The 23356-nt window shown below is 43.8% G+C and overlaps 1 protein-coding gene across 2 annotated transcripts; it reads right to left on the bottom strand.

The window, feature by feature from the left end:
* Window positions 1-30: 30 nt before the first annotated feature.
* Window positions 31-23353, bottom strand: AIDA (axin interactor, dorsalization associated). 2 transcript variants are annotated; one of them, XM_015857189.2, is made up of 10 exons: window positions 23145-23353; window positions 20765-20834; window positions 15198-15251; window positions 13238-13292; window positions 9909-9972; window positions 9428-9534; window positions 5849-5971; window positions 3866-3988; window positions 3278-3395; window positions 31-2778 (listed from the first exon to the last, which is right to left on the bottom strand). In XM_015857189.2, exons 1-10 carry the CDS (start codon window positions 23252-23254, stop codon window positions 2682-2684), a joined length of 921 nt encoding a protein of 306 aa, XP_015712675.1. In that variant the 5' UTR covers window positions 23255-23353; the 3' UTR covers window positions 31-2681. The 2 variants fall into 2 exon arrangements, with proteins under 2 accessions (XP_015712675.1, XP_015712672.2); XM_015857186.2 differs by lacking the exon at window positions 23145-23353 and adding an exon at window positions 21588-21752.
* Between the last annotated feature and the right edge of the window lie 3 nt (window positions 23354-23356).

The following is a 23356-nucleotide window of genomic DNA, read 5'->3' on the forward strand; positions in this document are numbered from 1 at the left end:
CAAGGTGAAAAAACAAAGGGAAGAGAAAACTAGGAATAATAAAAATCTAATGAAGGCCATTACAGCTTTACTGCCAGAGTACAAGCAGCCATTAAAGTTGCCATGGAGGTGTTACACAGTCTTACAGTACAAAAGTATTAAGCTTCAGATTTCAGACGAAGGACAAGATAGGCAGAACATCACTAAAGCATAAAATCATACAGGTAGGAGCTTGTGGTGTGAGGGGTAGTAGTCCTTAGTCCTTTCCGTGAGTAACAGTTCACAGGAAAATGAAAAAGCAACTTCAAAAATGGCATTTCCCACTTACAGCCATTAATTCACAATGAGTTAAATACAAAGCTCTACTCGTGTATTTAACAAAAACACCACCCAGTTGACATTTGCTATAACTGGAGTTAATAGGGACACATAGAGGCTGGAGAGGAGTCACGGTAAGTAGCTGAAACAATGGGTTTGGAATTTTAAGTGAGAACATTCAGTGTGAATAGCGGGTAAGTCAGGATCTTCCCAACACCAAGCTCTGTGATGTTCAGTGTCTCTTCCCTTCCTCACCCAGCGAGCCTTAGTTAAGACACCCTAAAGCCGGAAGGAATCATCCTCTGGGAGCACCAGGAGGAGGCTGAGTGCGCTGAGTGTGCTGTCAGTCACAGGCAGAGGAAACGCATGACTTACTTCAGTGCTTTCACTGGGCACTGAGTGACGCCAGAAGCAGCGAGAGGATGGCAGGGACAGAGCCAGGGCTGGTGCCTGCAGAGGGAGACGCTAAGGCTTGGCACTCCAGATTCCTCGGTCAGAAAGAGACCTGAACCAGCCAAGGACTGTCAGCAATTAACCTAGCTACTGCCCCAGCTCAGGTTTATTTGCAGCCACAGACGTTAAACCAATGCCTCTGCTCTATCCTTTAGCAGATTTGAAGGATTTAAAAAAGAAAATACTTTTGTGTGGTATTTAGAATGCTTCATCCAGAGGTTTCTGCAGCTCACACGGAGATCTTTTCCTGGGCTTGATATTTGGATGCTATCGCAGCACAACACCATTGGGGTACCACAAAGACCCATAAACAGGAAAATTCACTTGTACTTTTTCTTCCTTTAGGAGAAAAAAAAAACCAACAATCTCCGACTACTGGTAGTATCTGAAGCAGCGTTGCTGGCTTTTGTAATAATAGCTCATCAGTTATTCAGTGAGGAAGACTGAGGGAAATTTATCCCTACTTAAGCCAGAACCGAGGGAAGGTGAGAAAAATCAGCACATTCAAAAATAGCTTCTTCTCCTCATAATACGTCCAAGAGCCATCTACAGGCAGACAAGGAAAAGTAACACCCTGTCCCTGTAAAGCAAACTGCAACATCTCGGGGCTACGGGTCAGAGAAAAGAAACTGGTGGGACACCTGCATCCAGACTGCCTGAAATAAAGCTCGTGTTTGGCACTAGCTGGGGAGCTGGGTCTGTTGTTAGCATAGCAGAGTAGTTAGGCACTAGTTAGATACATAATAAGTATATCAAACATTAAAGTACTGTATTAAATATATGAAAGACTTGACTGGGGTCTACTTCTGTCCCTTTATTAGGTCAAAAAGTGAATGCAAGTGTGTCATCGTAAGCCAATGTCCTGCAGCTTATCACACACTGAACCAAAAATATAGAAAATAAATGCTAATCCTATCTACTTACATAAAAAGGGAATTTTTGGAGTAAGTTTCCAGACTTGCACAAAACATGCAGAAAACTGCATACGATCAGTTTCCATAAGAACAGCAGTTTCTTGTAAAAGGAGGGGAGGGGTCCAACCCAATAGCCAGATCGACTTCAACAAAAGCTCTGGAAAACTGTTGGAACACTGAGGGGCCCGTCCTGCTACGACTGGAATGGAGAAATACCCACTGACGTGAAGACGAAGCCTCAAAGAAAGCCTTCCTCCTTCCCCCACCCATCTTCGCAAATCATTCTGTGACAAGATACAGACTAATCAACTCTAGGGAGTAGCTGTGATTTAAAGGACTGTGATACGTACTGCGTCCAAAACTTGGTAAGAGTGGATCAGGCAAGGCTAAGAACTAAGATTCAACTGTTACAATCATAGTTCAGCTTTCTCATCTGCAGTCACCCTCTTCCTGGCCCAAGCAAAGCACAAGAGCTGGCCGAGGAGCTCTTCTGCGGCCACCTCACTCGACCCATCCTCCTCCCACTCGCTTCACCATCACGTCCAGCAGCTCAAGCTCCTTCCCACCCCACCTTCTCTTCCTCCTGCTCTTCTGCTACCCAGGACTCTGAAATGCAGATGAGAGGAACTACAATAGCACAGCAAGTGTAAACAGGTTAGTAGGCCTGCCACGTCTTTATTGCTACAGGTCTGGCAAAAGGGAGGTCTCCGACCTTTGGTGGAGTTAGAGGCAAAAGGATAATAATGGTTAAGATAAAGGTGACGAACAGCAAAATTAGGAAAAGCAGTCAAAATATTTCAGGGCTTTCAGAAAAACCTGCATCTGGAAGGTACTGAAAAATTTTGCACTTGGATGGTGGGCTTGCCTCTGACCCTGAAGTAGTGCTGTGCAGTGTGTGATGGTCCCGTTTGACCTACTGGCATGAATACAGTCATTTTCCTGCCCTTCGAAGCCTAAGGCTACTACACACAGCTACCATGACTTGAGGTTCAGTTCACAGAAGTCTCACAAATAGGGTCATTCCTTGTGCAATGTTTGATGGAGGTGAAGGTAAAGTGGTTTCTTGGTCAACAGTTGCAATTTCTTCCTTTTAAAGTCAGTGGGCTTTTTGTACCTGTAACCACAAGAAAGTGAGTTAATGCAAGTGCTAAAGGCCATGAGGAAGATGAAAGCATGCTAGAAAGCTTGTCCCATCCAGATCCTATTACCATCATCTTTTAAATACAACAGATAAGATTGACTGGAACAATAATGAATGGATTTACAGGAAGAAACTAAAATAAGAACCCCAGCCAGCACATATTCAGTTCAGCACCCTTCGCACAGAAGAATAGAGAACTGCAAGGCTCACTTTCTTCCTGAAAGAAAACCACAAAGCTTCATATAAAATTCAGTTACAAACACCAGCATTTCTGCTGGAAATAGTCTCGTTTTTGAGAAGGGTCTCCAGCCATTTTATCTGTCTAAAAGCATGTTATCTTCCCTTCCTATTAAAAATAGAATATTCCTTACGAAACTCAGTGCAATGAGTTTATTGAACCTTCCACAACGCAACAATCTACACACCCTAACTAAAGTATAGTTCATTTCCTCTATAATATTCAGTAACTTACAGTTCTATAACAATTGCCCCAGGTTTAATTTCATCCATCTCCATGAAAGCAAAGCACTTGGTGCTAGTAAACCTTTTCTTAGGCTTGTAGTGTTTGAATTCAAAGAAAATAGCTGCACCTAGAATGGAAAATGGGAGAAATGTTAGCAATTATGGCCAACGCTCATCAGAAAGTTTAAGTGCCATTAAGATGCTCTGTGCAAGCTGGATGGAGTCACCTCCAACACTTTGTAATTTCCTTCCAAGAGACACCGTGTTCTCACAACGCTCTCACAAGAGTTTGTACCCTTCACTCAAGATTCATATCCAGGGAACTGTCCAGCCACTGGGAAGGTCACAAAGAAACAACACCCACGTAGCAGAGCAGGCTGCTGCTTTGTATTTGGTTTCATTCATTCCTCCCCCACCTTCAAATCACCGCAATGATTGATTTGAAAACAACACGATGCAGAGGTCTTTTTTCATCTTCATCTGGAGCTTCAGCCCTGCAGCAGCAGCTCATGCTCAGCCTGTTTGTTAGATCAAGAGCAACCCATGCCTATGCTTTCCAAGCTCCCCAACCCCATTTCTGCTATCTGCTACTACATACCTTTAGTTAGTTTTTCAACATGTTTCTGAATCTCAATGTCCACATTAAAATGGACATACGTGTCCTCTTTCCTCAAAGCCACGGGAGTATCTTGCACGGGAGTCAGATCTATTCCATTCAAATCTGTGAGAAAGAAACAGCATGAGAATGGGAGAGGTGCTGCCTGCAGGCCCCACTTTGCTGCCCAGATGCAGTGTGTGTTATCCCTGCTGGATCTTCAGATGGGCCTGGGCTGGACTCCAGCTGCCAGCACCAGCCACCACAGACAACATTTCTCACGAGGCTCCTGCTCCCAAAAAATCTTGAGGAATGAAGAACCGAATCACAATCAGTTGAGCAGGTGGTAGGCCCCTCCCGCATACACTTTCTGACCACCTGTGCTACATCACAACTTCTCAGCTTGCAAGCAGAGCACCATGTCAACACAAAGCCTTGTTGGAGATGCGAGCCTAGAAATACACAGCCTTCCTCAGCTCCAGAAAGGAAACAAAAGCCAGCTCTGGAGGCAAGCAAGTTTTAACAATATGCAATAATTAAAGAAAGGCAAAAAACGAGGGGAAGGAACAACAGATCTCTGCTTCACAAATTCTTTGCCAGGATTTAATCTGAGAACTCTGTTAGTGCTGGTGTTTTCCTGTTAGCCAAGAGAAACTCAGCAGGAAAGAACGGATTTTGATTAAACCACATCCATCCAGCTGCCCCACCACTGAAGGCACCCATCCCTCAGCTTGCTGGCATTCTGGAAGCAAAGAAAGACCCAAAATGACTGGAGAAATGCAGCCTTGAAGAATAGTTACATAAGCTAAAAATAATGCTGCAATGCTGAAAACACAAGTGCTGCATGTTTTTAAGACTCTTGCCTTCCTTTTGTCAGTCACATTTCAGCCTCACCGCTGAAAAAAAACAGACAAAGCAGGGCTAGATAAAGCTTTCTGCCTGTATGTTTTGGTAAGTAACATTTGAGAACATCCTGGGATCTGACTGACATTCAGTACTGTGTCCCTTGTGCCTGTCAGAGAACTCTGCCAGATGAAGCAGCCCGATCATACACCTAAGAAGTACTTCAGCACTACTTTTGGAATCTAATAGCACATCTAAAGGACAAACACAAAGTCACTACCACAGCTGAGCAGAGGCTTTTGGCTCAGCCACCAGCTTTCATCTGATAAAGAAAAATCATTTGCTTCCAATGATTGTCAAGACGAGCAGAAGTCAAACAGGGTGAGTTAAAGGTAAGTAATTCTGACTATAGTGGCTTCCTGCTAACGGATGGGGAAGGGGTAGATGCTCCTGCTAATGAGATTCTGAATACCAACAACCTCGCTCTCAAACATAAGCCATCAACCATGTTGTCATCTTAAAACTGCGGATCTGCAGCTGAGAGAGGCATTGATTCTTTCACACTCTCAAAAGCTCTCCAAGAAGGGGAAGTCAGCCCCCCAAACCAGCTGAAGTATTTTAGTGTCAAGGCTAACATATATATTTTATATTTTGTTTCGCTTTCAGACGTTCCTTCCCAACTTCATATTAATTCCTCTAAAAGCTCAAACCTTGGTAAGAAAATCTTTGTTCTACAGAAGTAATTGGTTTAATGATAGGGCAAGAATGGAGCCATTGAGCTGTGGTTTGCTGTCTCCAGGAAGCCCAGAGACCAATAAGTGTTGGGGAGTACAAGGAATCCAAGCACTTACATTTAAAATCAGCTAAAGAAGCTGAAATAGATAAGAGCAGCCAGCCAAGTCACTGTTACTCAGCTCACAGCTCAGGAGCAGCACCCCTCAGTGCAGTGATTTGCCTCCCACTATCTCCTAAATACAGGTTTTTGCCACCCTTGAATCAGCCTTAAGTCCACAATGTAAAATGCCCTTAAGAACAATTGCTATTCCCTGCAGACAGAATGTAACAATAAAAATCCGTACAGCTTTCAGGAAACACACACTTTCCCCAAACTGGAAACGAGGAGCCAGGAACAGAAATCATTACCCTTCACACTGACTGTGATGTAAGGATCAATGCACTGCCCAGCATCTTTCAGACCAATTTTCTCTATGTTGATGGTGAGTAATGTCATCCCGGGTTCAGATGGCAATCTGGGTAATAAAGTACCTGAAAAGAGTAAAGCACATTGTTAACCTTTGAGTCACCTTACAACAGAGGCCACGTGCATCCCAACACCTCTGGAGGATGGTGCTCTCCAACGGGAGATCCAAACCCCACAAATCCAAACAGCTCTTAACCCAACAGCACACAGTGCTATAGGAACGCATGCACAGCCACACATAGTCTGACCGATCTCAAAGTCTGCACCAAGAAATCCAGGATTGCTTCAAGACAAATGAATTCATATGAAAAACCAAAGCCACTGATGTCCTGAGAACAGAGAAGAGCTTTGTTTAAAGCGTTCTTTCTTGCCCTCATGCCGAGTAACTCATGCGTGGAATTCCATTTATATAGTTTTTAAGGATTAAATTTGGGAAGCTGGATTCAATCTGCAGCTGCAGGAAGTTCAGGCACTTAATCAGGAGCACCCACCCCACCGAACATGACTTGGCTTCATGCTGAACACTTAAAGCTGGGAAAACAAGGAGGAAAATGGCATTGTTGCAAATCCCACTGGATGCAAGGGAACCAGAAGAGAGAGTCTTAACTTTGAGTTCTACGGGTCTGTACTTAAATGAGAGCATTAAGGAAGGAGTTCCTAGCAGGCAGAAAAGGCTTAGACTCACGAGCAAGTTTAAATTCAAGTTTTGGTTTTCTAATAAAAAGAAAGTTATTCCTAGGCTTGAGATGTAAATAAAGTATTAGTTTCCTTTGGCAAGTTCCAGCTGGGTTTTCCTTCATCCCTTTTTTCCTTTGATCCTCTTGAAGAGTTGGAGTTCTGAGGTGTTTTTTTCATATTAGAGGGACTAGCTTTGTAAGAAGGAGCAGTGTGTTCTGCTGCAGAGCTGCAGGGAGATCTCATGGCATTCCCACACCCAGTCCCCTTTCAGGGCAAGAATCAAGGCCTTAATTCACATCTGTACCTTCCCGTCCTGGTAGAGCCACGTCCCAGACATACAGCACACCTGACAGCGTATCATGGCAGTATCTGACCCACGCTTCTGAAGCAATGGGATGTGCTTCTGATCATAACATAAAGAATGCTTCAATTGATTAGAAAGCATTTATTTCTATCAAGAAGCACACACACTCTAGTTCATCTTGGTGCTACCTCCTGAAGAGATGTTTGAAATAAAAATAATAACAATAAAAGAACATCCACAAATGCATTCTTGGTGTGCACGTCAGATATACAGAAGTGAAGCAACCTAAAGGCTCACTAACACCAGGACCAGGCGCCCAGTCTCTCCATCCCCAGCTCCCAGTTCAGAGAGAAGGCAGCAGGTCTCCTGCTGGGTTCACAACAGAAATAGATCACAGAAGGATCTACTGCCAGCACAGCACTCTAATAAAGGTACAATAAACAGGAGAAAGGCAGAGAGGAAACCTTTGCTGTTAAGAGGCTGCAAGGCATTGCTCAGATCATCTTCACAAAGCCTGGAAGTATAACTACAAGCATACTTTTAATGCAAGATTTCCTCTTCAAACACGTATTCCACAAAAGAAAATCCTACTTTGGGCTACACTGCAAGTCAGCACATTTTTAGTAGCACATTAAGACTCCTAGAGAGCTACATGTGACACCAAATAGGACTTCCTCCTTTTCTGGCTCTGAAGGGAAATTAAGACTAACCACACTGACACCGAGTAATGCAATCATTACCCCCAAGATTTGAGCTTTGAAACTAAGAGCTGAATGATGAACATCACAGTTACATGATGCTCCAGGCCCTCATCATCTTTGTTGCCCTCTGCTGGACTCTCTCTAGAAGTTCCCTTTCTTGAACTGAGGGGCCCAGAAACAGACACAAAGTACTCTTAATTCAGCATGGAAAGTCCACTTAAAAAGCTCACCTCAAAAGGCTGCAAACCGCAATTGCTTAAGCCTCTATGCCCACAGAGAGAGCAACCAATTAACATCCAAACAGGTCAGAAACACCACACAAATTCAATGGGAAAACAAGACCTGTGTTCCAGTCATACAGAACCACCTTAGGGGTTCAGATTAATATACAAGGAGGTTTAACTTAATGCAGAAGTTTCCAAAAAGTCAGATAGACCATGGAATAGATGACAATGGAAAATGTCATTAAGAAAATGAGGTGTGAGCAACGTCTCTAATAGCATCATTTTACAAAGAAGTAATTGTGTAAGAAGGCATATGCCCCATAGCTCTCTTTCTGAATTATTCTGAAAGAATAATTTAGCTGTACACAACCTTACAGTCAGCTTAGATTCTTTCTTAAGCACATGAACAGTCTCTCTGTCGACTGTATGTAGACAGCTCCACTAGCATGCACAGAGAACTACAGTAATAGTTATGACCTTATTAGTTCACCAGCACACCAAGAGTTACTTATTCCAAGTGTCTCTCACTTCTTTCCCCAGCTTAAACCCAGCATAAACAGTGCGCTGAAAGGTATAAACAAAACAAACCCAGAAGTATCCCTCTTAAATTTGACATTTATCTAGTTACCTGGAGACGTCAAAGAGCAGAATACTTAAACCACTCAGAAAATCTAGAATTGAGAACGTTTACACAATCCAAGAGAAATCTGAGACTGATATGTACCATATAGACACCTAGAGGAAGCTTAAATGAATCTTGTGATAGATGTCGTACTTAAAACAGATAGAATGCATCTTAATAAACAGATTTATCAGAGTTGATAGCAAAGATCAAGACAGCAGTATGTCAGCAAAACAACATGCCCATATATTATAGCCTGTGTGCCTAGAATAAACTTCTCAGCTCTTCCAGCCTTAATTCCAGTTCCAGTTCCCCTATTTATTATCATCTTCTTGAAATAAGAAGTTTTCCACTCTGCCCCAAAGCTAAAAACTTGTTTCTTCTTCAAAGAAACTACATCATGAATGAAAGAAAAAAAAAAAAACAACAAATCCCTGTGCTCTGTCAAATTTGCAGGTACATCCATTCCTAAAATGCCTTTATGTGAACAAGGACTTCATGCTAGTATAGCCAAAGCTACCCCTCTTCTCCTCCAGCTTGGCTTTACTCCAAGCTACTGTTTTACTAGCTGATGCAACAAAGGATTAATGAGCAATAGCCCCTCACATCTCTTAGCAAGATGTGATACTTCTTGAAGCAGCAAACACTGCCACAGGTTACATTTGAATGTGTTCAGAGTTCTTCACATAATACCATTAAGAAAACACTTGGAATGACTATACTGAGTTCGAAGAAAGAATAAAGACAAATGATTTGAGGTAGATGGCAGCACCTTGCAGAACATGGGTACAACCGTTCTGCAACAGGATATAGTTTGCTGAGAAAAAAAGTCCATTGAACACCTTCATGGTTTTCCAGGACAACACCAGAGTTTCCAGTACAGCTTGCTGCTCTTCATCCAAACTTGTAAAATCAAGATGGAGAAAAGGGCTTCTCAGAGACAGAATTTACACACACTGTATAGGTTGGTAATGGAAAGCTGGTGTTCCTACCTGGAACTCTAGCAGGAAAAGAGTCTGGAGACCCTGCTCCAGCTCCTCCTTCCTCATCATCCTCCTCAAACTCCAAGTGTTCCTCTTCTCCTGGCGCTAATATCTTCCTGTAAATGCCAAAAAGATGACTGTGACCAAAGATCATTCATCCTCTGATTTTCAACTTGCACAGCAGCATCTGAGTATAAAGCAGGAGCACCATATTTCAATGTCATTTCACTTTTCTGATTAGCTACTACTGTAGAAAGCTTCCTACTACATATAGCAGAGTCTAAAACCAGGAGATCTACAGAGATGTAGGACCTCCCAACTACTGATTTTACCAACATTTTACTTCAGTTTTAGCAGAAATGGGAAAACTAGATTTCAAAACTTCTTATTTTTCTACCTGCTTACCCAATGCAAGGCAGCAAGTAGGCAGCTCTAAGAAATTCTCATGTCTCAGATGCACACCATACAGTGATGCAGTTCTCCCTCTTACCTGAGTGGGACAGGCTGAACATCAAAGGGGAACTCCTTATTGTAAGTGAGGATATTCTTTAAGACTGCAGAGAAGGAAAAAAAGCAAAACCAGTAAGAATCTCTATCCATAAAAAAGCATGTAATACTTTGCATATTATAGTAAAAAATAACAAAAAAAAACCCTGCCATGCTCATACTTTGAACATGAATACAGTCCTGATGAAAGGCATATCACTAGGACTTTCAGACTTGCAACTGAGACTGTACAACTTCATCACCACATATTTATATAGATGGGCATAATAAACACAGTGACAAAAGCATCATAAGGAATAGTGACAGGCCCCTGGGGCAATGGTACCTTAACTAGTAAGAGTAGGTATTTCCAGAGGCATATAAACAAACATTTCATGATGGCTAACAGGCCTACGAAGAGAAGAAAGCTTTCAGAGACAGGGAGCGAGAACCCAGGCTGGGCAGCCTTCCAGCACAGCTGAGGTTCAGGAGAACTCTCTTACTCTTGGAGAGAAGCATCATAATGAGACAGAAAGTGAAACTGCCCCAAACAGAAAAACCTCACTGAAGTAGAATCTCGTTCTGACCATGCACACATTAAACAGAAGCAAAAAACAACCCTGCAGTTGTTCTCCTTCCTTTTTCCAAAGTTTGGTGTGCGTGAGATTTTCCCCTTTTCCCAGTAATGGGTTTCTCCCCCAAGAAGATCCCCTGAAAAAACCTTCTTGCAAATAATCTCAGTTATCACTAGAGGGCATAAAGTGATACCAGCACTGGGAGAAAGAGGTCAACAGCTTTACAGCATCTGAATCCTCGACACAGCCCGAATGCAGAGTTAAGGATACACACTCCTGCCACAGAGCTGTATCTCCACATGTACAAGTTGGTATCAGCCCTGCTTATGACAGTTTATTCCTCTCCAAAATCCTGGCAGCGTTAGTAAGAAAAATGCTACACAGAATGCTCAGATCAGAAACGTTTCTGGAAGTATCACCCAAACTCTCTCGCTTTTACAGCAGAGCAGTTTTTAAATCAAGTTTTTAAAATGCACTCAATTCTGCTTAATCACCAACAGTAAATAACTGCAGTTCTAACATCAGGTTTATTGACCACACACCATCAGGTAACTCTCACACCTCAGGAGGTCACCAAACCAACCCACCAAAACCCACTAGTTTTCAGCTAGAACATTTCCCGATCCACTTCATCTCATCTATGCACAAATGCCAACACATGCACACAGCCCATCCACTTCTACAGTGTATTTAACACTGGTATACGCTCTCACAAGGAGAATTTGAAAGTTCCAGTGTGTGAGCAATGATTTCACACACACAGTCTCAAAACCACCATCTGTATGTACAGACCCTCCTGCATGTTATCACAGCACAAGAGATTCAGTGACAAATCCTACAAGCAAATAAAACCAGTCATCTTCCTCAGCGTGAAATGCAGGCATAGCAAGTAAGAGGAGAGAAATTGACAGCACAGAGGAAGAAAAACAACCCCGAATCTGAGGGTGTCTTTGTAACTCAGTGTCTTTGAGGACTGATGGTCACAATCACCACTCAGCTTTAATACAGTCATTTGTATGAAGTGTGGGTTGAATGGGCTTCATGCTGCTGAACCGTGTTTTGACAGATAGAAATCTATTCTCAGAGGAAGGGCAAAACAAGCCACAACACTGCAATTGAAATTTGGGCTTTTTAGAAAAGCGGGCATCTAAATGGAAGTTTTAACCTTCAGTATTCACTTCCTTTGATTCGTAGAACAGTGTGATCAATTAAAACACGACTCCTACCAACCACTCACTCACCAGTCGTTACCTAATGGAGTCTAAGATCTACAATCACTAAACTTACTCCAGCACTTTAAATACTTTGTAAACAGACAGCAGGAGTATCTGCATGAAATAATTCCAAACCAGAGGATGCAGAGGCAAGACATGCAGCACGCAGAGCAAGAAAGACCTACTAGTTTGAACACAGCATTAAAGCCTTTCCTGTGTGCATGGTCCTCACAGACCTAGCAGTCTCGTAAACTACCTCTATTAAAAGCACTTGGACCTCAGTTCCACATCCTCCTTCCCCACAACCTTTTCTATATGATGCTGTGCTAATTACTTAGAGAGCCATAATGTAGAGAAATTCAACTTACTCAAAGTGGCAACACCATCTGCCCATCACAATTATCCTCAGTATCTCCCTAAATGATAGAGGTGTGAAAAGAACAAACCCAACCCATTCCCCCCCCCCCCCACTCCTGAAAACAGATCTTCCATATCTCCTGTTCTCCAAGAAGAACAGAAATGTTGGCATTGATGATGATATTGCCTACATATGGAAGCACTGTTCACAGAATCACAGAATGACCCGGGTTGGAAGGGACCTCAAGGATCATGTAGTTCCAACCCCCCTGCCTGGCAGGGCCACCAAACATACACCTTTACTAGATCAGGTTGCCCAGGGCCCCGTCCAACCTGGCCTTGAACACCTCCAAGGACGGGGCATCCACAACCTCCCTGGGCAGCCTGTTCCAGGGCCTAACCACTCTCCTAGTGAAGAACTTCCCCCTAACATCCAACCTAAATCTTCCCTCTTTTAACTTAAAACCATTTCCCCGGGTCCTGCTATTGTCAGCCCTTTCCAAGAGTTTACTCCCCTCCTGGGAGTAAGTTCCCTTCAGGTATTGAAAGGCTGCAATGAGGTCAAGAAAGATGCTTTGAGAATAAGTCAGTCAGTGTTATCGAAAGGAATATGTAGCAGATAAAAAGGTAATTCCTACATGAAAGATAGTGGTTTTTTTCCCTCAATAAACATACCAAAAACTGACCCAGGATCAGTTGGGGAAAAAGCAACAGCATGCAGAACCCTTCAAAGGCTTCAACTTCATTAGTCTCACAACATTACTCTGGCTTAGCGGCAAGTGATTGGCTACCATAAGCACAAGTTAAATACTTTCAGAAGAAAAACACATTCAATTCTACAGGCAGGAAGCTTTGGAATTCTGTTCAAATAAGTTACGTGCAGGTAAATTGTCCCGATGAATATACAATACAGTGCTGATAACTTATGTCACTATTCTGTGCGAAGTTAGCAGGATCCAAAGCACGACAGGAAAAAAAAGCTTAATGCATCATCTGAAACATTATAGGGCTGCAACACTTCAAAATTACCCACATTATATTCCTTAATACACATCAACTTTTGTTTATGTGGTAACAGACATTTGAAAGAACTACCTAAAAACAACAGTACTGTCAAATCACACAGTGATCAGTATTTGTATTGCTGCAATTATGAAAGTCACTTATAGTACAAAGATATTACTTACTTGGTTCCAACTTCTTCAGATCCTCAAGCTTAAATTCATCCTGTGATTGAGTGGACTAGGAATTAAAGAAAGAATTAATCTTTTCTGTATCTTCCCCTCAGACAAAGCTAATACATTTCAAAGTAAGAGTGCAAGGTGTTCCTTTTATTCAAGTACACTGTTACTTCAAAGCTATGTCTTAAACAAAAAACTCCACAAAACTTCTTGACTGGAGGCTACATTCATAGATGAAGCAGAAAGTAGACAACTTATCATTTGTTGACAGAAAATGTACCCGTGTTCCAACATAAAATAAAGAGATTACAAGTAGCTCATCAAGCTTTCATTCCCATCACAAACAGGCACATTAGGACAAAGAGACTTGTTTTAATTCTTCCCCAGTCAAGTTGTACCGAAGCAAGATCACCTCTAAAACTGCAAAGCAATGCTCCTAAAGGAGCCCACACAGTTCAAGACATACTTGGAGCATTATAACACTGGCAGAATGAGCTTGACAAAACAACTCAGCTGACCTAAGAGCTCACCACAGGGGTTCTCATCTCTTTCTCCAACTGTGATGATACAGCTTCTTCATCTGGCTTCTAGCACATCTGCTTCTCTCAGCAAGCCGATTCACTTACTAACTCAGAAAAGTTTTTCTTTATTTTTTATTCTGAGTTAGTTCAGTTTGTCAAGCTGAAACAGCAACTTCTGAGATAGGTGGCAGAGTTAGTGAAAGAAAAGTGTAAGTAAGGGGATTGACATTGGACATCCCCTTTTAGGTACAGAATCAGGTCTTAACTATTGTGTCACTGCACTCAAGGTATCTGTTAAGATTACCCATTGTTTCAATGTTTCCGTAAGGCCTCATTATTGTCATGGTTTTCTTGCTCAAGCATCAGCAGGGACCTAAGAAGTCTGCAGAAAGACAGTAAAGCTGCTATGACCATACTGTCTGGAGAAGAGGTGATGACCACGCTCATTATTCTCCACTAAGAAATGGCAACAAAACCGCAGCGTGTGAAACACACTGAAGCAAATAGGTGAGAAGTTGCAGTATCCTCTCACTAGGTTCTGAAATCCTGGAATTACTGCTGAAGAACCAACTGCAAGGAAAACTATTCTTGCAAGACATCCCCCCTTCAGTTCAGCAGCCTCTCACACTTCTGTATCTTCTGTTCTGAGAAGTGCTTTGACCTATGAAATCAGCCTACAATACAAAGTAACAAAGTGCCCTTATCACAAAATCACTGCAACACATAACAAATGCAGTGCTGTTCAAACAGCCCAGGTAGGATCAAAAGAGAAAGACGGGAGAGCTAATCAAATAATTCTGGCCACTGCCTAGCACCTAGACTAGTCTGCTCACACCTCACTTTCATTCTCAGCTCCAGAATGCCATACTGACTGAATCTGCAATGTATTGAAAGCTCTCAGAGAGCTGAAGGCAGCACAAAGGCACTGCTGCACTATTTACACCAACATGAAGCTATTAGTAGTGATGCCATTGGTAACTTGATGCAAAAATTCCCTGTCACCACTCTTGATTGGGAAAGAGTTATTTAATTAACTCAAATTACCCAACTTACCAGTTCATCCCTCCATACCCGCATTCTTTTTACTCAGGACACAACTCTTCTTACACTCCATTATGATCTATAAAGTGGGCAGCTTATTGCAAGGGCAACTCTAAGGGTCTCTTTACCCTCGCAGGCAGGTTAGACAAACAAGCTCTGCAGGTTGCAAATGAGGCAAGCAACCAGAGACACAAAACCTAAACTCCTGTAAAAATCATAATACATCCTCACACAAGCAGTTAAAGGGTCTCAGGGAGCTGCCTGGGGCATCACACTGACAACATGGAAAGTCCAAGTGTTCAAGGAGCTATTCATTCTGCTTCCACAAGTTTTGGCTATGTCTGAAAACAGCATTAAAGTTAATTACCACCAAGTATGAAATCACATGGAAAAGAGAACGGTACCTGCAAAGCTGCACTTCTCAGTTCCAAGCATGTTGCAATTTTAGCTATGGTTTTCTGAAAATAAAAGCATAAATAAGTAAGTATTGAAACTGCATTAATCCACGTTCTTATTTATATTAAAAGCATGTTAATAGTAGTTACAAAGAGTTCAGATCTACTCCTCGGTATCAGATTATCCAGCATCAAAAGCACTTCAATACACAAGCAAGATTTTCTCAGAGTGCAATACATGAAAATGAAACATCTGCCATTTACCTTCTCTTCCACAGCTCATCAGTACAGATGGGGGTCATTCACTTAGCAGAAACTGTCATAATACGTACCACACCATAAACTGTTTATAAACTCAACTATTCTGAAGTGATAGGAGAGAGCCAAAAAAAAGGAAATCCAAACAAAGCAATGTTTGTACCTTCTGAGAACTTGAGCGGTTTGCTGCAATGTGCCCCTCTCAGGAGCCATGCTTACAGTTGCTTTAGCTTAGTATCAGCAGAGCAAGTCAGCCCTCCTCAGACATCAGACGCCTAGAACGTCAGCTCAGAAAAACTGTGATCCATCTTCTTCTGAAGGTTTTGGAGGGAGATGAAGCACAAAGGTAGAGCAAATTTCTGGTTTTCCCCTATTATCATTTCTATAATTTGCTAATGCATTTAAAATCTGAGAGAAGCGTGAAACAGATTTTATTTAATTCAATCCTGCCAGCTGCCTAAAATACCCCCAAGCAAAACCACTAAGTAATTTGCCATTCTGATTTTAAAGCACAGAAGGGAAGAGCTTCAAAACAGCCCTCCACTAACAGCTGTGCTTTTAGGACAGCACTACTGAAACTTTTATGCCTCACAAAACAAGAAGCAGGAGCAGTCATTGCAGTTGTTTCTATTGCTACCAGGTGAAAAGCACCAAAAGCAATTCAGACTTGTGTAGTATGTCAAGTGGACATACCTGCATGGTTTATCTTTATTGGTTTTGACCATCACAGATTTGTTAATCAACAAAAATGTTTTGGTGTAGAAAAAGTCAAGTTTATCTGCACAGTTCTCAGCTCTCTTGGACCTGCAGCACATGCAGCAACGTGCTGCTGCTCTGTATCAGAATTCCCAAACTCCACAGTATATTTGCATGCAACATGGCAGAATTAAAATACCACCGTTTGTGTGGAGGTCCATCTCACAGTCCAGATTCAGTCAACACACTTCTACCTTCCCAAAACAAATCATTTTACTTAACAGAGATTCACAGCTGCTTCTCCAGCAGAGACAGGGGAAAGACATTTCTGGATTGGAAAGGAATACACACAATCCTGGGTAAATTTTAACATATTCAGTCCCACATTCCATAAGATGGTGAACGGCCTGGAGCATCTCCCCTATGAGGAGAGACTTAGGGAACTGGGTCTGTTTAGCCTTGAGAAAAGAAGGCTGAGAGGGGACTTGATCCAGGTTTATAAATACCTGAGGTGTGGGAGCCACAGTGGCGAGGCTGGTCTCTTTTCAGTAGTGCGTGGGGACAGGACTAGGGGTAATGGGATGAAAGTACAGCATAGGAAGTTCTTTTTTACAGTGAGGGTGACGGAGCACTGGAACAGGCTGCCCAGGGAGGTGGTGGAGTCTCCTTCTCTGGAGATATTCAAGACCCGCCTGGACGCCTTCCTGTGTGACATGGTGTAGGGAGCCTGCTTTGGCAGGGGGGTTGGACTCGATGATCTCTAGAGGTTCCTTCCAACCCCTACAATTCTGTGATTCTGTGACATTCAGGTTCTACAGATTCACATAGACAGATTGGGCGAGAGGAGATCAGGTAGTGCTACTGAAGCAGACTCTGCTCCCCAGGGAAAGAACACACTACAGCTGCAGCATAACATATGGAATGCCTTTTTCTAAGAGAACATCTGGAAAGATATGTTTGCATGGGCAGAATCTCAAAGAAGACAAAGGTGTGAAATAAAGGATAAAAGACAGGAATGTGTAGATTCCCCAAGGAAGGGAAATCTCTGAGCAAAGAGCATGCCAGCTCCATGTTTCATCAAACACCCTCCAACTGCACCAGAAAAAGAGCTACAAGTGACTTTGCAGGGTGCCAGCTCACAGCCTCCACTATGGAATCAAAGCTTGTGAATGGATTTACATGCTCTTCTCACTGTCTTGTCACTTCTTCACTAGGAGAGTGGTTAGGCCCTGGAACAGGCTGCCCAGGGAGGTTGTGGATGCCCCGTCCTTGGAGGTGTTCAAGGCCAGGTTGGACGGGGCCCTGGGCAACCTGATCTAGTAAAGGTGTATGTTTGGTGGCCCTGCCAGGCAGGGGGGTTGGAACTACATGATCCTTGAGGTCCCTTCCAACCCGGGTCATTCTGTGATTGTGTACAGAGCACAAAGCCCACACCATAAATTTAGGTCTCAAGAAACACTGCTCAACTCTCTCCTACCTCACAGGGATAGCTCAGCATCACTAATTCACTGAGAAGCTGAGCAACACCATTTCCAGTCCCACAGATATTTTATTCTTAACGTTGCCTGAACTGGAGACCTCATAGCAGGATAAACAGCTATAAAACACATGCCCTCTGGCTCCTGGGGGCTGAAGGGCAAAAATGCCTCTAGAAACAGATTAATTGAAGAGAGTTTGGGATTCTTAACATAGTAAAGAATAGGTTTTATATGGAATCTATTGAAACATGGCAAGCTCCCAGCAGGCATTATTCATAACTATTTTTTTAAGGGACCACACCCAACCCAAAAGTTAAAAATGCAGCTAAACACTGCTATCATTTTCAGCTGCAACTGTCCCATGCAAAGACTCATTTTTGCAGCAGGGAAAACATTCTGCATCTCATTAAAAAGACTGAAGTCATTATTAATTTTGCTAGTTTAAAGTTGTGAAGATACAGTTTTATGTAAACTAGCGATTAGAAAGGGAATAAAGTCAGTTGATTTCGTAGTCAAGGTTTCTTCAGTGCTGTAGTGTGAGTAATGACTGTGCTAACTGTAAAGCAGTCAAAGATGTTTGCATAAATACAGAGCCAGAGCAGAGTTTGGCTTTAAAGAGGAGCCCAGGCTGTTAGGAGACCACTAGTTTAATGAATCATGCTATGACTGTGCAACAGGGCTCTTACTGCAGTAAGCTACCACTGCACTAAAAGCATTGTTTTCCAATCTGCAGTAATAAAGGCATACGAGAAACAACAACTGAGGTCAGCAGAGGGCTTGAAAGGTCAAATTTACTGCTTAGAGAACTAAGTAGCCATAGCTGGAGGAAAAGTGACAGTTACAGCCAAACCCAACTGATCAGCTCAGCAAAGCGTAGCAGTTGACCATGAACGAAGGCAGAGTTTTAGAGAAAGAAAGTAAAAGACAACAGCAGAATGCAGATGTTAAGAGCGACGTCAGCCCATCAGACAACAGCTGATAATATCCAACACTCACAGCTTCTAAGTGATGAAACTGCTGCACAGCCTCCTTAGGACTGCTGCAAAGCAATTAGATTTAAACATCTTAGTTTTCAACAAAATCCATAATCATTAATACGTATTACAGCACCATCAGGTTTGCAAGCCAAGACAGAGACTTTTCTAGGTACTGAAACTCTAGAATGACATGCAGCAGCCAATGGAAGACAGAAAACCCAGGGAACTATGAATTCTGGAGACTGGTTTTTCCTATCAAATGAAGATGCACAACATCGTCCAAAACACACTCAGATCACTAGCAAAAAGGCAAGGTGTGTGAATATTGAAATGTCTGGATTCTTACCTAACTTGATATCTTCATTAGCAGGTAAATGATAACTGCTCACACTACATCTATGAAAGAAACTGGAGGTATCTATCAAGTGTTGGTAAATGACAGCACTGTACAATTACATTAGCAAGTGGCACACCATCAAGTATGATGTGGCCACATCTGGACCGTAACATCATCTGTGATACACGAAATAAACCCAAACATGTTAAGTTTATACACACAGTTGGGGTCGAGAATTTTAACTGAGCAGTGTCCCTTCCTTGTGGTTGCAAAGCCAGAAGTTCCAGCACTTCTTCCTTGGTACAGAGGAACCATTGCTGAAATCCATCTGTTCCACATGGTACGTCAAGTAAGAAACAGTGACAATCCCACTGTAATTCTCACTACTATTTATGGTCCTTTAGAAAACAGCTAGTTGTAAATCCAGATAAAGACTGGAAGAAGGGCAAACCAAGCAACTAGAAATCATAATTAGTTTCACAAACTTGCCTTCTCTGGTCAATGAAATGTTATGCACAGCCCGGCCCACGGCATCAGATAAGTAAACTGAAGCAAACAAACAAATATGAATTCAGATAAACAAAGAAGTTGTTCTTACATAACAAATAGTAACTAGAAAAGACAAGAAATTAGGAAACGAGTAACTTCCCATAGCTGAGATGAAAGAGCAGGGCGGATGCCAAGACAGGAATGTATTTCAGTATAACTAGCTGCTCAGCTATGGGCATTTTTGAGAGGGAGCAAGAGAGGAGATATACTTCTAGTTAACTAAACTGACTGAAAACCCAGAAGTGCACTAAACTCTATTCCTGTATGCTGAGTGAATGATATTAACCAATCCTATTTTCAAAAGTCCCCACAGAGGAGAAATGTGCAGTAAAAATGGTAATAGGTGAGAACTATGGAGAAAGATATCAGGAAGGGAGAGAGTGCAGAAGTAATGAATGAGTGAGCATCTGCCCAATGTTAACAAGGATCCTCCAGTTCAGGAAAGGTGCTCCCAGCCCTGCTCCAAGATTCTGACTCAGTTTAAGCCTTATCCTCTGCTTCACAGAAGGGCAATAGAAAAGGCCGGTCCTTTGCTCTTTTTGATGGTATACATCAAGAAAACATTTACAGACCACTGTCAGACTGCACGTAGAGGTGTATTTCATAGTGATAAATGATCAAGTTCATCTGCAATTTCTGTAGCCAGGGCTTGTTTTCAGGACAGGCGTTAACAAACACAGACTCCGTTATAACCCAGGTCTTGTATTCTGCTGAAGATGTTTGTGTGTGTTGGACTTCAACACACATACTCCTCCTAAAACCTGTCACAGAATTGCAACAATACTCAGACAAAAAACAGCCTTTTCAGCTGAGAGAAGGGAGGAAAGAGGAAAGACAGCTCAATAATCTGAAGGACTATAAATAACACTGAAACTAGTAAGGAATATGCAGCTATGATCCTTTCCAGTCAGGCATTACATGTTAGGCTAAGATCCTCCATGCTCACCCTCAACATTTACAGCTCAAGACATTCTGCATTCAGTCTTCATAACACAAATCACGCTAACGTTGTATAAGCAAGTAATCAAAAGGTCACCCAGAAAAAAAGAAACACTCAGATTATGAAGGACTCTGACCAGCATGTAAGACATCAGACGCTCAGTATTACACAGCAGAGCATCTGTCACATCTAATGACGGCAGCAGTTTCAGCTGCACTGGGCTCTGCCTCTGTTATTGCATATTAAGAGAGGAAAACAGGTATCACAAAGCTCAGGTCTGCCAGACACAAAAACAACAACTGCGAGACACATTCCTTGACTACACCAACAGCAACGCTTACCTTCTGATCTTCTGTGAATTCTGAGTTGTTGTGCTGAGACTGAGCTTCTTTTTGGAGATGTCTCGCTAATCTGGAGGAGAAGGAGAGAAAATTCTACAGTGAGAGGACAGCACAGAGCCCCATCACCACTGCCACAGTGTCCAGAAAACATGGCACAGACTGCTGCTCCAAGAAGCTTCTTCACAAAGATTTCTATAGCCACAGCAGGCCACACCAAATACAAACTAACAAACAGAAGACAAAGTATTATGCAGGAAAAGCTACTTATAGTGTGTCAAAAAATAGAAGGTATGAGGGTCCTTCTAGCCAACAGCCCCTTCTATAACTATCATAAATTACACTGCCTGTGGAAAGGACCCACTGAGATCCAAGCGCTGTGTTTCTCATGGAGAGTCTGACTGCCAAGAGTAATGGCTGCAGACAGAGGAGCAGCAGGTAGCCCAGGCAATGGCCACACACTCTCCCACTGAGGGATATGGGGACATTGTGGCTGAGGCTCCCAGGGTGCAGCAGTTCCCATTTGTGCCTGTCAGCATCATACGCAGAGCTGCAGCTCCACCCATTACCACCACAGAGCCCAGTGTCAAGGGGTTTGGGAAGTTACAGCAAGCAAACAGTTCATGAAAGCGAAAGGAAGCTAGAGGGAATCTATGGGAAGAGTTACAGTTTCCGTCTAGGGAGGAAGGAGAAAATTAAACAAGCGAAACCATGCGATTGGAAACTGCAATTGTTGCTGTTCTCTGTGAATATATACATATATTTATGGGCAAGAGAGAGAGGAGTTGAGGGGAAAACCTAAGACAGCAACAGGCACTGTGGACACCTCAATACAATCTCTTCGTAATTTTGTGCTCCTAAAGGAATCCAGCTTCTTGCCATGGATGCGTGGGCAATAGTCCAATGGTGGGAGGTGCTGCTGGTGGCTGAGGGCTCCCACATGAGCGTGGGTCAATCTTGGCATGAAACTTCCAGACCTGAGCAGATGGAGGCCCCCTGGACAAGGGAGGCGAGCAGTTATGCCAGGAGCCATTAAAACCCTGAATTGAACTCACTTAGACTAGAAAGATCTTTCTCAGCGTAAGCAAGCTCATCACAGTTTATTACCATTCTTCCTACACTGGCAGTTGCTAACAGCATCTAAACCAGCTGCACCAGCGTGATCAAACTTCCATTTAAAAAGGCAGCAAGTAGCACGAAGTCACGATGGGATGTTTCTCCATAGCTAGAGGCTGGTATCTCACCCTATGCTTCTTAACTCTGGTTTCTATCCTACGGATCAAAGCTGTTGGTCTACCTGCTACATCTAAGAGAAGTGGATAAGCAGACTGGAAAGGTTCTGCTCCTCCCCAGGAAATCCCTGTCACCCTTTGATCTTCTCCCTCCTGGGGCCACTGAGTTTATCTGCTGACTGCTCCTCTATTCAGAGGCTCAGTGGTAAAGCTTACAAGGGCAGCTCACAATGGTGCTACCCAGAGGAGCTTTCTTACAGATATATCATGCTGCTGCTATGTTGGAATAAAGCACAGGCACCAAGATCACCTCAGTTCTTATCAGATGCAAGAGAAAGGGAATGAAAACCATGCCTCAGCTCTTCCACCGGTCTGGCTGCAGTCATTAAGTGAACTTCTCAGCAAAGCAAGCTCTGAAGGAGAAGCCTGCAGACTTTCTGTTCTGAGGGGATTTCCTTGAAGGAAACTAACCCCTAATACTGCCTAGGGGCATTGCAGCGTTAGGGTCACAGAGCGCTCCTCATGGATGTCTACCTAAGGGCAGATGTGCGCAGTAACAGCTTTTCCCGAGCTGCAGCCCACCAGCAAACAGCAGATAACCGAGTGTCCATCATCCTGCCCGCTGAGGGACTGCACGGAGGAGATGAGCACCTCACGATGCAGCGTCCACCCGGTATCGGCACCCAGTTAGGAGCCAGGGCAGCTGCACCTCCAGCCCCGAGCAGCTCTATTAGACTTCTCGGACGGTTCCCCTATGGCTGATACTCTACAGGGAGCGAATGCTCGGGACTTCTTCCACACACCCAGCACAACAACCTCAGCTCCCAGCTGCTCGCCCAGGTTCCCGCCATCGCTCATGGAACCCCGCAGCAGCGCCCACCCGCACCCAGGGGGCTTCTGTCCTGCAGGGCGGGTCCCGGCCACCCCCGCTCCCCTCAGCCGGGGTCCCGCATCCCGCCTCGCCTCTCGGGGCGGCCCCGCGTTACATAACGGCCCCGACGGCAAGGCCGGGGGTGGCCGCGGCCTATAGGCCCTGCAGCCGACCGCCCCGCCCCGCCCCGGGCTGCCCGGCTCGGCGGTGCCGGGCGGTAGGGAAGCACTGCAGGAGCCGCCCGCCCGTTTCTCCGCGCCTTCCCCGGGCCCGCACTCACATCTGGTACTCGTCGATCGCCTCCACCAGCTGCCCCCAGGAGTCGAAGTCGGTGCCTTTCCTGAAGCTGGCGCCCCAGCGCTGCAGGAGGCTCCGGGCCGCCTCCGACATAGCCCCAGCACTAGGGCACCATGCTCACCCCGGGCCGGGGCACCGCGCCGGGCAGCCGCTCCCGCCAGCCCCACGCCCGCCGCCGGCACAGCCCAGCCCAGC

Source organism: Coturnix japonica, chromosome 3 (genome assembly GCF_054131305.1).
Source record: "Coturnix japonica strain WE chromosome 3, WE-NBRP24, whole genome shotgun sequence".
NCBI lineage: Eukaryota > Metazoa > Chordata > Aves > Galliformes > Phasianidae > Coturnix > Coturnix japonica.

Excerpts from the sequence above, each read along its gene's own strand:
- AIDA (XM_015857186.2), bottom strand. The coding sequence starts at position 21,703 with ATGTGGGAGCCCTCAGCCACCAGCAGCACCTCCCACCATTGGACTATT. Across the intron at positions 13,293-15,197 it reads TGAGAAGTGCAGCTTTGCAG|TCCACTCAATCACAGGATGA; the intron begins GTACCGTTCTCT and ends TTTAATTCCTAG. Across the intron at positions 3,396-3,865 it reads TGTTGAAAAACTAACTAAAG|GTGCAGCTATTTTCTTTGAA; the intron begins GTATGTAGTAGC and ends TTTCCATTCTAG.